At 41.5% G+C, this 17,423-nt stretch overlaps 1 protein-coding gene across 2 annotated transcripts; it reads left to right on the top strand.

Moving 5' to 3' along the window:
- The first annotated feature begins 711 nt into the window (after positions 1-711).
- tfap2e (transcription factor AP-2 epsilon) lies at positions 712-16,682 on the top strand. Of its 2 annotated transcripts, none has more exons than XM_030411297.1 (7): positions 712-885; positions 3,111-3,554; positions 5,689-5,743; positions 10,676-10,907; positions 13,202-13,320; positions 13,794-13,932; positions 15,733-16,682. In XM_030411297.1, the coding sequence occupies exons 1-7, from the start codon at positions 847-849 to the stop codon at positions 15,992-15,994; spliced, it is 1,290 nt and encodes a 429-aa protein (XP_030267157.1). In that variant the 5' UTR covers positions 712-846; the 3' UTR covers positions 15,995-16,682. The 2 variants fall into 2 exon arrangements, with proteins under 2 accessions (XP_030267157.1, XP_030267158.1); XM_030411298.1 differs by lacking the exon at positions 712-885 and adding an exon at positions 1,446-1,775.
- Positions 16,683-17,423: the final 741 nt, after the last annotated feature.

Below are 17,423 nucleotides of genomic sequence, written 5' to 3' on the forward strand. Positions count from 1 at the left end.
CCGCCCTGAGGACAACTGTGTTAATTATCCAGATTTATTCTGATTAAACAAATAAAATACATGTGTTCAAATATATCAAAGTGTTCCTCATCCTCCTGTAGTTTATCCAAGTGGCCTCTCTTCTATGATCCACCACAAGATGGCGCACTGAGACTTTGGAGTTCCTGCTGACTGACACTCACGTCTCCATCCTTAAATCTGTACATTTGCAGAGGGAGATCTGAATGTAAAACTCTTTTTGATTCTCCTTCCTGGATCTCGTTTAGGAAAAAAAATAACAAAGGCGGACATTTATTATCATCAATTAAATGTTGGAGAAACGATAAAGGAACAATTCACTTTTTTTTCTTCAGTGCTGTCGTGAAAGAGTAACAAGAAGTGAGTCATCTCAATTAAATGTTAAATGTATGTTCTTATTCATTTTCCTGCGTCTGTTTGGGTGACTGTGTTGTTTTCTCCCTGTTGAACTGTTTTATGGTGAAATAATTGTACAAAATAATACAAATAAATCACAGTGAAAATCTCCTTTATGATCACCGAGCAGCCATTGTCTCCTCGTCTCTGCTCCTCTCGTCCAAACACAAAGCGTGAAAAAGTTTCAGCCACCCCATCCGAGACTCCTGTCACCCTGTCACCTCCCGCCCTCCTGGTTTTTTTTTTTTTCTCTCTCTACCCCTCTACCCCCTCCCAGACACCCATCCATACAAACTCCTGCATCGTCTCTCAAACTAACTCACTCCTCTCTGTACCTTCAGCCCCGTCTCCTCTCCATCCAGCGCGTCACATTAACCCCTCAGCTGCAGCTTGACACCCGGGACCGACACCTCCACCTCCACCTTCTCCATCATGCTCTGGAAATCTCGATCCAAGACCGACGGCTTGCAGGTAAAAAAAAAAAAAGAAAAAAAAAAAAGGAACACCACAGAGTTTTCTGTCCACATTTTTGTATTTTTTTTTTTTTGTCTCCTACAGCAACATAGAAGGCAATTCTGTGCGTAAAATGCCGCACATGGAGGGCCTGTTGCCTCAGAAAATTCTCTTGTCGGTTGTTAAACGCGTGGAGGGACTCGGCGTGCGTAAAATGTTTGGAGGGAAATTAAATTACTGGATAAAAACACACGATTCTGTCACGAGAGGAAACTGGAGATCCGTGCGTAAAAGTGACTGAACTTGGACACCAAAATCAGGGAACAATGATTGCCTTTGTTTATTTGTGATTCGTGTCAGGTAAACATATTAAATCGCTGACGTTTTATAGTCTCCATCTGCAAAAAATCCTAAAAAAGTGGCAATTATTTTCAACGAATCAAACAATAAATGTGAAAGTGCGGCAGCCTGTGTGAGTTAACAGCCGGTAATTGAATGAAAATATCTCTTTAAGAGAAGTGGACCCTGTCGACCCCTCCCCTCATTCTGCCGGGTGCGCGCAAAACCTATAAGTAGTGCGCTCATGGAGAGACTGGAGGACTCTGTACGTGTGCTGTGCGCGCTTGTGTGTGTGAGTGTGTGTGTACCGGCAGCAGCAGCAGCAGCAGCAGCAACAGCAGCTTTTCATCTGCGCGTAAAGAGCTCCGTCAGACAGAGAGATAAAGGAAGAGTAAATAACACCCCTTTGAAATTAATGGAGCGTTAAACAAGCCTGGATTACATCTCCGGAGAATTTTGGTGACATCTTTCGAGTCGTTGGAAGCCCGCACGCGCGTCCTGTTGAGTTCTACATTAAAGGGGGACATTCACGAGCGGTCCAGATGTTAATCCACACCTATTCGGCTATGGTGAGTTTGAATCAGAGTCTTGTTTTGAGATTTATTTGGTTTTATTTTTTGGGGATGCTGATGTTTGTTTATAATTGATAAAGTGAACTCGATTTTAAGGAGAAGTTTATTTTCTGCACCGAGGAAACGCGAAAGCAGACGCGAGCAGTGCGCAAAAAAACAGCAAATTGTGATTAAATTAAGAAGAAAAGAAAAAAAAAAGAAAAAAGATTTATGATTTGACATTTTTATACGTGTGGTATCAGCTGACGGCTTTCAGAGAAGAGGGATCTTTCTTTTTGGGACGAGAAATAAAAGCACGTTTGGCGAATGTGGCTCGTCCTTCGCTCTCAGGTCTCCATCCTCTCCGCTGAGCGCGTCCTGACACACGCTCCGAGTGGTGCGGCGCGGCGCATCTGTCCGCGGAGATGCTCTTTGTCTGCGCGGTGTCACAGCGAGTGAGACCGGCTGACAGTGAAAGCGTCAACCCGCCGCAGAAACCGACAGAGGAACGGCGCGTCTCTCTGCGCTTTTTTCTTTCCTTTTTTTCTTTTTTTACGGCTTCGAGTATAAACTTTTGTCGGACTGAAACGCTGAGCTGAGCGCGCAGCAGTGACTTTTAACTGTGCTTTTAACTTGGCCCCTGCCTGACAGATTAATGGACATTGTTCCATCACAAGAGCAGCATCGATCCGGGTGACCCAGCTTCGACCAACAACAACAACAAAAAAAAAAAAAAAAAAAAAAAAAAATCCAATTTTCCCAGGAAGTGTGTGAGCACAAATGTAGGCTAGTGGACTACATGTTATTCATACTGTTGCATGCAGGAGCTGAACTTGTGAAGTGAAAATAAAAATCATTTTCCCTGCGCTGGATGAAGTTGTTTTGCTCTCCAGTTTCCAGTCCCGGGGTCAGTTGTGCTTTTGTTGACACGGTGGCAGATTATTTGCCCCCCCCCCCCCCCCATCCCGGAGCAGCGTGCAGTTGTTGTGTGTTGTTGTGTGTTACCTGTCCTTTGTGCGCCTTCTTGGTGGCCGTGACCTTTCTGACACTGTTCAGCAGCGATGCCAAGGGCGCCTGCTGCCAGTGCGCATCACTTCAAGCGCGGCTGCTGATGCTATTTCTAACCATATGATAAAAATGGAAATACACTAATACGTGTTTTTGTTTTTTGCAGTTTTTTTGCAGTTTTCACAGTCGTTTTTGTATTTTTTTTTTCTCTCTAGCTGTGCACATTCAGCCGTTGGATTCAAGCGTCAGGTTTAGGAATAACGCGCCTCCCGGAGCTCAGAACTGAATCTGTCTTGACTTTTTTGATGAAAAGTGTTTTGAGCAAACTTGTTTAATTCTCTGCAGGACCGCGCAGACGGACTAAGCGGCTCTTCGCCGAGTGGGCGCCTCTCCCAGCTGTCCTCCCTGAACCAGGCCGCCTACTCCTCGGCTCCCCCGCTCTGCCACACTCCGGCCTCTGACTTCCAGCCTCCGTACTTCCCCCCTCCTTACCCCCAGTCCTCCCTGCCATACTCCCAGAGCCAGGACTCAGCGTATTCCCACCTGTCAGACCCCTACCCCTCCATCAACTCCATCCATCAGCATCAGCAAGCGGCATGGCACTCGCAGAGGTCGCGCTCCGAAGAGGGGGGACTGCTGTCACAGTCGCACCGGGCTCTGAGCCTCGACCCCCGGCGGGAGTACCCAGCTGTCCCTCGGCTGCTGCACGGGCTCGGGGAAGGCGCCGCCGCTCTCGGGGACGGTCCTCTCGGGATGCATCTGGGACATCACGGCCTGGAGGATCTTCAGGTGACTTTGTTTGTTTGTTTATTTTGGGGTTTTCCAGCCTTTGCGATGGCGCTGCGCACTGGGAAGCCCGTGCGTAAAAGTCAGGATCAGTGCGCACAGACATGAACGAAATCTCTTCTGAGCCTCTTTGATTTTTTTTATTTTTCCAAACAACATAAATATAATTTTCAAAAGATAGATCAAGTGCAACCTTATCTTGTAATCTTGTAAAGGCCTTTTTAAAAAATAGGTGGATGTTGGCGGCAGGAAGGCCTTCAGGCAATTTATCTTCCATTTCTTATTTCTCCTTCAAACGACGCAATTTATAATAAATCTTTTTTTAATAAACACTTTAATTATCCACTCCTCATTTTATTTCATGATATTTTGTATTTTTCGCCTGATATTTGATTTTATTTATGATGTTTTGAAAAACCTCCTGCAGACCTGATGCGTATTTGATTTGACTTTCTCCCCAAAAAAGTCTTAAGAGATATTTTGGTGTCTGATATAAAAACCAAAAAAGGAAAACAGTGATGCGTCTCTTCCTCCAGAGCAAAGACAAAAAAAAAAGTGAAACAATCTTGTGAACTGTTGGAGAGTAATGCCAGGATTTAAATATTCATTTCTGCAAGAATATTAGAGGATTATTTTTATATTCTCTTAAATTTCGTTAAGAATTTTATAGATTATAATATTTTTGGACAAATATGCTCAATTTTCTCAAGTGTGGATTTTTGAATACGTTTGTTTCTCACACTAGATTTCGTTTTTAAGAGTTTCTGATCCAGACTTCTCTCGAATCCATCTAGAATTTCATGCTTAAATTGAGATTAATGACTGGAATTTATATTCTGGATGGACAAGAAGTCTCTGCGGAAGTGTTATAGACGATATATAAAAAAATATTCTATAGCCTACCTCTGCATTTCTTTTTTTTTAGATTTTTGTTCTCAGGGTTGACACTCGCCACATGCACGCAGCATTATATTATCCGCTGTCTGTCACAGAGACAAAGTCTTTCTGCGGACCCTTTTTGTCCTGTGCAGGTTTTTTTTTTTTCCGGGAGAAGAATAGTTTCTATGGTTTATTGAGCAGTCAGCTTCCCTGCAGCAGGTGCAGCTGCAGACGCTGTTTGTTGCCTCCTCGCAGAAAAGAAAACACACCGAGACCAATTGATCTGCACGGTCATTAATAGAAAAGAAACGTTTGAGAGGAGCGCCAAGGCGAAGGAGTCAAACCCGGGCGTGTTGCTGTTTAAACGCTCCCCACTCGACAAGGACCTTTTATTTGATTAATGGATTATATCCTCCGCGTTTGAATCCTCTTATAAATTCAGCACAAAGGAGACATCCGAGAATCGCCCTGCAAGACATTTTTTTTTTTATCCTCAGTGAGTGAAAAGATCAAATGAGCTGCAGAGGCTTTCAATTACTCTGTGGATTGGCGAGCTACGGTGGCTGCTTCTGACCATTTTGGTGAATCATTTATTTCGTTTTTACGCACATTTGAAAGAAGAATAAAAAGAAACATCCACATTTTTTTGACGCTCAAATGATGGAATTTTTTAAAAATTTCTATTCAAAAATAATATATATAAATAACCTGCTCTGAAGTTATTAGAAAAGTGTCAAATATGACATAAATTGTTTAATTTTACTGTATTTTTAGTAAATAAGCAGATTTGTTGCACTGAAAAAATTCAAGTAGGCAACTTTTCTTTTTTTCAGGACCAAACATGAAGCTTATAAATGACATGAAAATCTATATTTACTTGATTTCTTCAAATCCAAAACACCAAAGTGGCCAGAAATCATTCATCCGAGCTGTGCATACATGTGAATAATCTGTTGAAAATGTCAGAAATGTTTCACCTGCTCTCCATTTTGCACAAAGAAGCTCGACACTAAATCGAAGGAGAGTAGCAGACTGTTTCATTCACTCTGATATGGATCGTGTTCATGTGTGCTGTGAGGGGCCAAAGCAAGATGGAAGGTCCGTCGTGCTTTGGCCTGAGAGACACAAGCTGTGTGTGTGTGTGTGTGTGCATGTCTATAAATGTGTGTGTGTCTATAAATGTGTGTGTTTCTTAAAGTGTGTGTTGGCTGTGAGGCCGGTGGATAAATGATAGTGACTGTCTGTCTGTCTGACACAGGGAATGGAGGAAGGATCAGCCTTGGGCATCCTAGACCACTCTGTCATTAAAAAAGGTAAGAGGTGGGAGAGCTCCATGTGTGTGTGTGTGTGTGTGTGTGTGACAGAGAGAGAGAGTGAGAGAGAGATTGAGTGTGTGTGTGCATTTGTGTGTCTAAGTGTGCACCTATATAATTGTGCTATACGTGCTGAAGGCGGTTTTGTGTTTAGGGGCACTCCAACACCAGTCTCTCTCTCTCTCTCTCTCTCTCTTACTCTCTCTCTCTCGCTCGCTGTCTCACACACACACACACACACACACACACACACACACACACTATAAATAATTCTGTTTTGCTATTTCATTTGAAGTCAAGAAGTCCTCTAATACTCAGCTGCAGACTTCACCCCAAAGGCACACATTCTTAATGAACTGTTCATGGTCATATGAGAGAGTGTGTGTGTGTGTGTGTGTGTGTGTGTGTGTGTGTGTGAGAGAGAGAGAGAGAGAGAGAGAGGGAGAGTGAGGGATTAGAGGGAAGAGGAAAGAGAAGTGGGGCAAAGAAGGAAAAAAAAAGGAGGGGAACGTGATAAAAGAGGAGTTGTGGGGAAATTTGCAGAGTATGATCACTCTAATATTACCGACTCGGAGAACAGGAGACACAGGGGCACGATTAGAAAATTCAAGTTGGATTTGCTGCTGGTGGAGTGCGATACTGTGAAAACCTCGCTCAGCCAAAAGGGGTAAAAAAAATAATAAAATAAAAAAACTAGATAGATGCGGCTTGTTTGGGTGTGTAGTGCTGCGATAAAAGAAAAACAGAAATGAAGGTTTGCTCAGAAACAAGCGAAAGATGACACCACACTGTGTTGTAAAAATGGCTGAAAAATAAGTGGGGTTTGGTTGACAGAATCACACTTCCTTTTATATAAAGACAATAACACTTTGCAACAGTCATAATTAATAAATAGTGCATTTATAGTTAATTCAACATGTCTGGGTGTGTCGTGCTCCGGAACAAGCTCAGGACGGCAACTAACGTGTCGTAAAAATGACTGAAAATTAAATGGGGTTTGGTTGACAGAGCCACACTCAGAATATGATTTGTATTTGAAGGAATTTCTTTTTATATAACGACAATGACACTCCATAACAACCTTCATTAATGCATAGTGCATCAATAGTTAATTGAACTTGTTTGGGTGTGTAGTGCTGCGATAAATAAGTCAAGGTTTGCCCCGAAACAAGCTAAAAACACAGCTACTGTGTTGAAAAATGGCTGAAAATTAAATGGGGTTTGGTTGACAGAATCACACTTGGATGGATAAGTCGTATTTTGAGCTAATTCCTTTTATATAAAGACAATAATAGTACATTTTTCGTAATTAGACTTTCATTAATGTTATTTCACTGTTAACAAACAATGAAATGCTTTACAAACTGTTTATCAAGCAACTGTAAAGGCTTACAAACATCAGCTTCATCTTTATAAAGGCCATCCAGATGTTTGTAGATTAACTACACCGTATTTTAAAACCATTTACAAAGTATTTTAAACATGAATACCAACTTGACAGTAAAGATTTGCCCAATAACTGTAAATGTGTTATGTATTAATGATGGTTACCATAGAAACGTACATTTAATCCTTAAATCCTTAAAATATAAATCATCTTCTAGGTGTGGTTCTTTCAGCCAAACCCCATTCACTTTTCAGTCATTTTAACAACACAGTAGGTGTCATCTTCAGCTTGTTTCAGAGCACTACACACCAAAAAAGTGTCAAAGTCTTAATGCTTTTTTCCTTTTCTTGGCGATTAAATGCTTAATTTTAAACATTAACAGCAGCTGCTCACATCCTGAATATATTTTGGCCTCCTGATTTTAAATATTTCAGTCAGCCAACCCCCTCACCGGCATGAACCTTTTCCCTGCTGCAAAGTTTTCACAAAAACAAGGATGTAATTCTCCAAATCAGGTCCCTGAAGAGAAACAGGAGACTCACACTGTAAAATGTGTAGCGCGATCCCAAACTGCTGCCGTGTTGCTGCTGTGAACTAGCAGTCATTTGATGAAGTGACAGTGATTCCACTTGTTTGCCAAACGCTAAGAATCGATCAATTACTGCAGAGAGACGGCACTTAGAGCCGATAGCGGAGCAAACCTAAAGCCCTCATGAATACGAAAATCCAATAGGGAGAAGAGAGCGAGACAGGGTGTGGAAGAAGAAAAAGACAAGGGAAAGGGGGGAAGATAAAGAGTGGGAGGCACAAGAAAGAGTCGAGAAAGATGATAAGAGAAAGAGAGAGAGAGAGAGGGAGGGGCAGGCGGATGACAAAGGAGGAAGAGAAAGAGAGAGAGAGAGAGAGAGATGCTCTGTGGCCTCGCCGGCTGGATGATCGGGCTGCTTGTGAATGAGAGGATTTTAAGAGATTTCTTCAGTCCGGGGGAATCTGTGCTGCTCAGCTCAGCAGGGCATCGCAGGGAGGCCACCCAGCTCCCACAGTGTGTGAAAGAGTGGACAGTCGTACAGATAATATTTCATTTAAAAAGAGGGAGAGAGAGAAAGATTGCAGCGCCGTCAGGAATGCAGAACATGTTCGTGTATGTGGGGCGCATGTTGCATTTTCTTCTAAACATGGTGCTAATATTTGACGTAGCGATCGTGAATTACTGATGTTTGAAATAATAATTTGGCTGATGCAGATGTCTGTGTGTGTGTTGATTTGATTTGTTCTATGAAACAACCCTTTTATGTAACCTTCTCTCATATGAAAAAGAAAAAGAAAAGCCTCACAAACTGACAGCACGAGCCAGTATCTCCTGAACGCACCTGTGTTAAAATGATGCGAGATACAAAAAAACATCATCCACTGCTGTAATTGAATGTTCGCTTATTTGCAGATGGACCGATAGCAGTCAACACGGCAAATATTGGCCACTAATGACATTCAGCTGATATATTGGTGCATCACTTTTCACATATACGCCGATAGTGAAAGAAATATCAACATTTCTTTAAATCTCACATATTTGGTTTCTTCTCAAAAACAGAATGATAAATCATCTGCTCCTTAGTTATTTAAAACAGTCTAAATGATGACTATTTTAGCTGTATTTTTTAATGAATAAGCTCATATATCGGTGCATTCCTTTTCTTTACTGTAAATGCAATCACCTTTATTGGGTCGATTGTTAAAGTTAAAGGGCTGGTTCGTGTTTTCAGGAGGATTTACGAATAAAGGCATAAAATCCCCCCAAGAACACATTTGAATGATAGCGTTAAAAAAAATGCCTATAAGAAATTTGTTGATTTCTAAAAAAAGGGGGGGGGGGGGGAGGTGGATCCTGGTTGTTTAAATCTCCCTCAGCTATCGAACTGCCTCTTGATATTTCTTTGAGCCATGGTCGCGACTATAGACACTAACTTGCACAAACCTCGGTCAGATAATTGATCACTGTGTCATTCAACTGAAGAACCACTCTGCCGATAATCATGTCATGACAATCCAATCATGTTCAAATTATGCTATGGCAATACATTTTTCCAACTACAAGTCCACCAACTACACTATTTCTAATAGTGAAAACTGTTCATAGAGGTTTGTGGATAGTTTAAATGTGATTTGTCAATAGCAGCATTTACATGGAGCCTGATAATCAGATTATAATTGATTTAAAAGCCCAAACAGAATAAAAATGACTCATATAAACGAGGGATAGGCCGACGATTGGCCTCAGATTGCTAATAAAAAAAAAAACACTAAAATAGATGCAGTGGAGAGGAAGTACAAAGTAGCAGAAAATGGAAATATTCAAGTAAAGTACCTCGCAATTGTACCAGAGAACAGTTCTCGAGTAAATTGTGCTTTATTTCATCACAGGTTGTTCGATTTTTTCTGCAAATATCGGCCCCAAACATCGTTTTTTAGTCTCCTTTATCTCTTATAATTGCTAATATCGAAATAAAAGATGGTGAACTTATCTAACCAAGATTAGATAAAATATCTGACGAGGAAGAGGAACGCGTGAACTAACACCACTTTTGCGCATCTCACACAGCAGTTCAGATTAAATCCATTGACCCACTTAATCACATTCCATGTAAACAGTCGAGCCGAAATCTTCAATCCGAAAAAAGAAAAATTGTCCATTTAAACAAAAATACCAGTCACCTCCTTTGTACTGACATGGAGGCCGACATGTGTATCTAAAAAACATGGCCACCAAATGTATCTGCATGGCCGCCTATCATTAAATATAGATGACAAATTATTTTGGTGCCTTAAAAGTAAAAAAAAAAGTTCCTTTAAATCAATAAAGCACAAATTAATCTTTGTGTCCCCTTAAGTAAATTCGGTCCCCGTAAGGAGAGTAGCAGGTCGGGTTGGTTCTTTTTCTTTCTTCTGTATTCAGAGGATTTCTGCCCACACAACGGCAGATTTAGTGGATTTAGGATTTAAGACTCCAAAGCTAATTGAATCGACAACAGTTAACACCTCAAAGGACGGCGTAAAGACTGAGAAGAAAAGCCAAACAGACGTTGGTCTCAATGCCAACATGAATCATTAGTCAGCGCCGCAACAGGCTCCCAAATTTTGACTTTGGAAAAAAAAAGGACTTCAGATGATTGACAGAAAAGTCTACGAAAGTTTACTGCAGTGCAGAAAAGTGAGTGTGAATTGAGCTTCTCGAGGTGCGAAGTGAAGCTATTTGAGAATGCGCAGATGAAATGTAACCACCTGCAGTTTAAACAGCCGAATCAACAAGCTGCTCACCAGAATTAGAGCTGTCGACGCAGGGGAGAACATTACGCTGAATAGATTAATCAGTCGTTCTCACAACACTACTGTCGCTTCACAAGGCATGTTCGGATCCGTGTGTTTACTCATCCTTCATATGGTTTTTGTCTTTGCATCAAGTTTAATGTTCCTCTTCACATATTTGCCCAATCGTCCGGGAAACAAATTATGTAAAGTATGTAATTTTTACGTGATTTCTCCCGCAGTTCCTATTCCGTCCAAGCTGAACGGCTCGTCCCTCTCCGCCTTGTCCATCTGCAAGGAGGGTCTCGGCATGGGAGCCGTGTCCAACCCGGCCGAGGTCTTCTGTTCGGTCCCGGGTCGCCTCTCGCTGCTCAGCTCCACCTCCAAGTACAAGGTGACGGTCGGGGAGGTGCAGCGACGCCTCTCCCCGCCCGAGTGCCTCAACGCCTCTCTGCTGGGTGGAGTCCTCCGCAGGTGAGAGGAGGATGGAGAATAAGAAGTCTAGACTAAAAGACAAAAAAACACTTTAAATCAATCATGTACAGGGTTTATTTTGAAAGAGTTTTATCTCATTATGTTATAGAAATTTTAAATATAAAAGGATGAGAAGTAGACTCTTTATTAACTGTCATGAATGGAAAGGAAAGCAGCAAATCCTCACATTTAGGAAACTGCTAACAGCAAATGGTTAAAATTTGTGCTTGAAAGACATGAACTTGAATCGATTTTCAAAATAGATCACTAACTTTCTTTTCTAGTTTTTCACATCAATATTTCGCTAACATTTAATTTGTAATATGGTGTTAAGTTGTCACCACAAGTTGTGTTCCTTGTAGAGTGAACTACATGAGTTAAACAAAAAGTTATTTATTAGCAGTAACAAGTCTGATAAAACAACATTTATTGTGGTTTTATGGAGTCTGGAACAAAATCAGTTTGTTAACAGTCAACATGTTGATTAAAAAGCCCAGTTTCTAAGATAGTTGACTCTAATTCCCAACTCGTCAAATTACTGACACTATGGGTCGGTCGGTCGGTCGGGCGGGCGGGACACCGACCCAAAGCATCAGAATTTTGACGAGTTTCATGAGACTCAACATCATCTGCAATGAAAGCAATTGCTGGAATTCAAGCGGCTGATGTGATGCAGATCCAAAGACAGACTGACCTCGAGCGATCGTGTCATAACTTCGTCATGGTACAAAACAGGAGAGCTGTGCTGTTCTTCCAGTGAAAATGGGTCCATACAAAACGCTTTAAACACATGACAGGAGCTCTGACAAACGATGACCTCTATCTTTTTTCCTGAATCTTGACCACTCTTAACTTTAACTACACAGCTGATGACCCAAAATGGGTCATGGGACTAAATCACAAGAGGAGCGATGTGGTTTAATGAACCACGGCCTCGGGGCAAGAAAGCAACTTTATGATTCGGGTCTCAGGCTGAAATACTTAAAAAGGGCATCATTAAAAGATCTGAGGAGTCATTAATATCCACCAGAGAGACACAGCGACCACACTCATAACAATACGCGCATTTAACTTGAGTATTTCTATTTAACTTTATACTTTATGCAACTTTTTAATGGGAAAATATCCCCTTTTTACTCCAATACATGTAATTAACAGCTAGACGCACTGGTTACTTTGGAAATGAAGATTTTATAATGAAATAAATGGCATGTTTACAGAAAATAAACCATCCAAATGTAGATACAATTATCTGTTAAATGCTGCTTTCATTGTAAAACATCTCTATAATGTGTCTGATGGGTAACAAAAAGAAAAAAAGGTAAAATAACCAAATCAAAGTCATTAAAATGGCACCTGCTCCTTCTCCCTCATTAAAAGTACCAGGATTGGCTTCTAAACTGTTTGTGATGTCACAAATCCTGCTCGTAGCTCCGCCTCTTTAAATCAGATTTTCTTTTTTTGAGCATGGAGTTCACCCCCATACCGACGCAAAGTTGGGTGAGTTTTGTAGTCCATCGAAACATTTCTGGAGCTTCACAGTAACTTTGCAGCACTGGAAAAAAATATAAAATGGCTCCACACAGCTTGTCCGGTGTAGTCCAAGTCTCTGGAAGCCCTTAGATCCCAAATTGATTAAAAAATAAGTTATTTACGCCCTTCTTTTTTTCTTTTTTTTTTTTTTTTTTTACAGCTAAAAGCATTACTGCACTCTGTCGTAAGTGAGTGCATAACTTTTTTTCAGATAAATTTGGGATCCCTGGGATTCAGAAAGTTAGATTTTCTTTCCTTTCTTGTTTTTTTGCGTTTTAAAACAAGTTCCCATCTACGTTAGTTGTTTAAGAGAGCACCTCATCGCCATTTTGTTTGCAAAGCTCCAGCAATATGTTGTGGACCACAGAAATTTGCCTGACTTTAGTGTGTAGAAAATGACTCAATGTCCTTTTTTTGGGTGAACTTTTCCTCAGAGTAAATGGTGTGACTACTTTTTCTGCCACTGCTGCCTGTCATGTAAATACTGTGAAATATCAACACACAAATAGTCGTCGAAACTTTCTTAAATTTTAAAATGTAAGTAAAGAAAGATAAAAGAACAGGCAGAAGGAAAGTAAAGCAAAAACTTAAGTATGGAAAGCAAAAAAAACCCCACTGAAAATACAAGACACTAGCAGTGTTGACAGGGAACAGACTGTACTCACAGGCACACCACAATAAAACTCATAAAGACAAACACACACACACACACACAAGGACCCCCTCCTAAAAAACTGCTCTCTCTCTCTGTCCCCCCTCAGGGCGAAGTCAAAGAATGGTGGCCGCTGTCTGAGAGAGCGTCTGGAGAAGATTGGCCTCAACCTGCCCGCCGGGCGACGCAAGGCAGCCAACGTCACTCTGCTAACATCTCTAGTGGAGGGTAGGGAAAACACACACACACACACACACACACACACACACACACATACATACAGTGACCTGCATACACGCTGACAGAAAGAGACACATATTCACATAGAAATATTCTCGCATGAGCAGGCATGAATAAACAGTCATAACATGGGTGGCTGCATGCGTGCGCGTCCACACACACACACACGTTGCAGGGTGTCGTTTGAAAGGCTGGAAGAAAAGCCAAGAAAAAGGGGGTGAACTGTTTGAGCAGTGAAAGTGAGAAAAACGACTGCGTGACCTGACCCGACCCACAATGGATTGTGAATTGCTTAAACGCGGTTGTATGGATAATTATTTGATGTGAAAAGTTCGAGCTGACGACCTTTGGCTCTAAAAACAAGCAGCTGCTTTTTTTCGTGGACTATCCCTTTAAAGCTGTGCTAGTTGGAATCTCAGTTTTTTTCACTCTTCCTCTTCCTCCTCCTCCTCTTCCTCCAGGTGAGGCCGTCCATCTGGCGCGAGACTTTGGTTACGTGTGCGAGACAGAGTTTCCAGCCAGAGCCACAGCCGAGTATCTGTGCAGGCAGAGCGAGCCGGACCAGCTGCCGACACGGCGCAGCATGCTGCTCGCCACCAAGTGAGTGTTTCATCCCTGCCGCCGCACAGCTAAAGGAGCAGTCCGCTGATTTCACATGTCAAAAATCTATTTCAAAATGTGTTGGGAGGCTCTGAGGAGTTTTGTTAAATCTGTGAAAATTCAACTGACATAAAGAAAGAAAGTAACGGGGAGCTCGAAAGACGGATAGAGGCTAACAAGAGATGATATTAAGCAGCATTATGGGAAATGTAGGATTCAGTGTTTGGGGGAGATGATGGAGTGACAGTTTATTTCAGCTTCTACTGCTTCAATTTGATCATCCAGTTTTTAGACTTTCTGTTGTGTGTGTCAGAACTCAAAAGAATGATAAAACTAGACTGTTAGCTTAATTAACAAGTCTTTTCATGCCATTTATTTCTTTATTTGGTGGCAAAGAGTCCAAGTTTAAGGTGCCTTTTGCAGATTATCATTTTATTACATGAATAAAGTGCACTGCAAGAAAAAAACATTTGACCTTATTCAGTTCTGATTAATAGAATGTGGAGCAACAACCTACATTATTCTGCGAGCGAGCGCCAAGATTAGGTGATTTCCGAGTTACAAGGGACGAGACAAAGAAACCAGCTGATTAAATCTGCTTCATAAGAATCGGATAAAGCTTTACATAAACAAATAACTGAATATACATTACGTGTTATTATTCTTTTTAGTTTACCAGCAAGTGATAGATGTGCAAAAAACCCTGCATTATGGCCAACAACACAGCAGTTTTGAAGTCTTAAAAGTTGAAGATGTTGTAGATTTCATAGGCGCTTTCAAACACTTTCAATACGAACTGTTAGATTTCTAAACGTTTTATGCTCATTTTCAGGTTCACACATTTATCTAAGGTTACTACTCAAATAGGTTTACATGCTTTAATGCTCAAAAAACACATCAGTCTCATTCTGTCCAGTGTTACAACACTTTATAATCCCCTTCTGTCTGAAACGCTCCTGTCTCTTTAAGGCCCCGCCTCCTGACTACCCCGTCTGCTCTGATTGGTCAGCTCACACACGCCTGAGCCAGAATCGCTTACATCAATAACAACAGAGCAGCTAAGCTAAACAAATTCTGACATGCCAAATTAGCCATTGGGCATAAATGATGCAAATGCGTGACATAGTGACGTAGTGTGATGTCACAAATTCATAGAATTAAAAGGCGGGGCTACTGACGAGGCGTTTGAGGAGCAGTGTTTTCTGTGGGAGAGAGGAGCTTCTGTTGGTGGGCAGTTGAGGCTTCTTAATTTTCAAGATCTTTTACACGCATAAGAACTGAGGGAAAGGAAATAGGCAAAAAAGCGAACAAGGTCTCCTATAATTCTTAACTGTTAAATGGTAAATTGAATTCAAATTAAATTAAACTGTGGGCCCTCTGTGATCCCCTCATATTCCAATGAAACTTTGTTTTGGTTGATAAAATCAGACAATTTTAGGAAACGTGACGACTGGTTCGCCTACCTAAAACAGTGTTGATTAAAAAATGGTGGCGGATCCTCTTGGAAATTGGGAAAAAGAGTGTTTAGAACTTAGCAAGTCAAACGAGGAAGGAGGTCTCTGATTGGCTGCTGCTACTATGTTGTGTTGATTGTTGTTTAAAGCATTGACGGAGCTTTTAAAAAAATGATTTGAGCCACTATGATAAAGGCTTTTAATATTTTTCCTCCTTATTTAACACATTTTCCTTATGTATTCAAACAACAACAAGCATAACTTTTTGACAACTACTTTATCATTGCAGAAATAGCTCTCAGAATTTCTTAACAACAAACTAACACCTCGCCTCTTCTCCTCTCAGGGAGGTCTGTAAGGAGTTCATGGACCTCATGTCCCAGGACCGCTCTCCACTGGGCGGCAGTCGGCCCACCCCCTGCCTGGAGCCCGGCGTCCAGGGCAGCCTCACCCACTTCAGCCTGCTCACCCACGGCTTCGGCACTCCCGCCATCTGCGCCGCGCTCTCCGCCTTCCAGAGCTACCTGATAGAGGCGATCAAAATGCTGGACAAAGGAGAGGGTGGAGGGAAGAGCCACCACGACAAGGAGATGAAGCACCGCAAATGAAGAGGGAGGACCGGAACAGACGTGTTAAAAAGGTGGATGGATGAGAGGCAGGAAGGAAGAGAGAAAGAGGGGAGAAAAAGACTGACAGCTGCCCCTCTGTGTCTTTACCTTCGCCCTCAGGATAACAAAACTGAGACTTTTACCTCCCAGAATCCCCTGCGGCCCCTCCCGTCGTGGAGGAGGCGGGGTTCATGATGATATCTGTACTGTAATGTGTGTCCACAACCACCTCACTCAAAAATGACGCATGGACCTCTCTTCTCAGTAGCTGGTTTGTGTCATGATGGCGTCTACGAAACATCTCTTCAGGATGAGTTCCCACTTTAATTTATCTCCCCCCCTACTCTTTGAGTTTATTGAACATGTCGCCTTTCTCCGTGTTTCCATCTCACACTCACCTAGCACACACACACACACACACACACACACACCTTTTGTTTCTTTTTTTTTTTGGACTGAACTCATCTGGGAAGTGTTGCAAAGCCATATCCGAGACAACAACGCGCCCTTTTGCTCCTCTGGACCTCTGGGAGACTTTAAGCTCCACTCTGATTGGACGAGCTCCAGCTTCCATATGTAGTTCTGCTTAACTGGTGGTCATGGGAAATTGAGTTCTCTGGGTGAGGCGGGTGAGAAGGAGTCAAAGGCAGCTAAAGGAGAATTGTTTTCTTTTATTTTGAAGTACTGCGTGTTGGTAACTTAAGAAAAATAACACAAATCATTTTGTACTTTCTGTGTATGTTTATTATTAATGTTATTACTGTTGTTATTATTATTGTATTACGGCATAAATGTAATATATTATTAAACAATTAAGAGCTGATTGGTCGAGTTTCACAAGTGTGTTTTTATGTTTGATCTCTTATATCGGGACAATAAAAAGTAATGGTTCCTTCAGGTACTTTTAAATGCAACAGCCCACTTTAACGTATAGTTTTAAATCCAGAGGTGACAGCGGGCTTTTATTGTGCTCTTATTGTAAATGCTTCCACCTTCTCTTTGTCTCAATAATGACAATTTTTAATGGCCCCCTTAGGCAAAGGTCTAATGTGACTTCACCAGGACGATCACAGCGAGGGCTGCAACGCACATTTACTGTCATCATTGATTGATCTGTCGATTTATTTTATTTTTTGGTGATTATTTGGTTCATAAGTCTATAAAATGTCAGAGAGAAAGTGTACATAGGGTGACCACAGTGTCCTCTGCAGTCCAAAACCAAAAGATATTCCATTTACACCGATATTAATCAGAAAAAAATGGCTAAAAAACAGTAAATGTTTGTCATTTTCAGCTGCGCTCTATGGACGGTCATGTTGATCCGCCTCCATATTTGTCCAAACTGAAATATCTCAACAACGTCTAGGTTGATTGAAATTTTGCAAACATCAAGTCAAACTCTTGATTTGTCCTAAACTTGCAAAACTAG

The sequence above is a fragment of the Sparus aurata genome, chromosome 3 (assembly GCF_900880675.1).
Source record: "Sparus aurata chromosome 3, fSpaAur1.1, whole genome shotgun sequence".
NCBI lineage: Eukaryota > Metazoa > Chordata > Actinopteri > Spariformes > Sparidae > Sparus > Sparus aurata.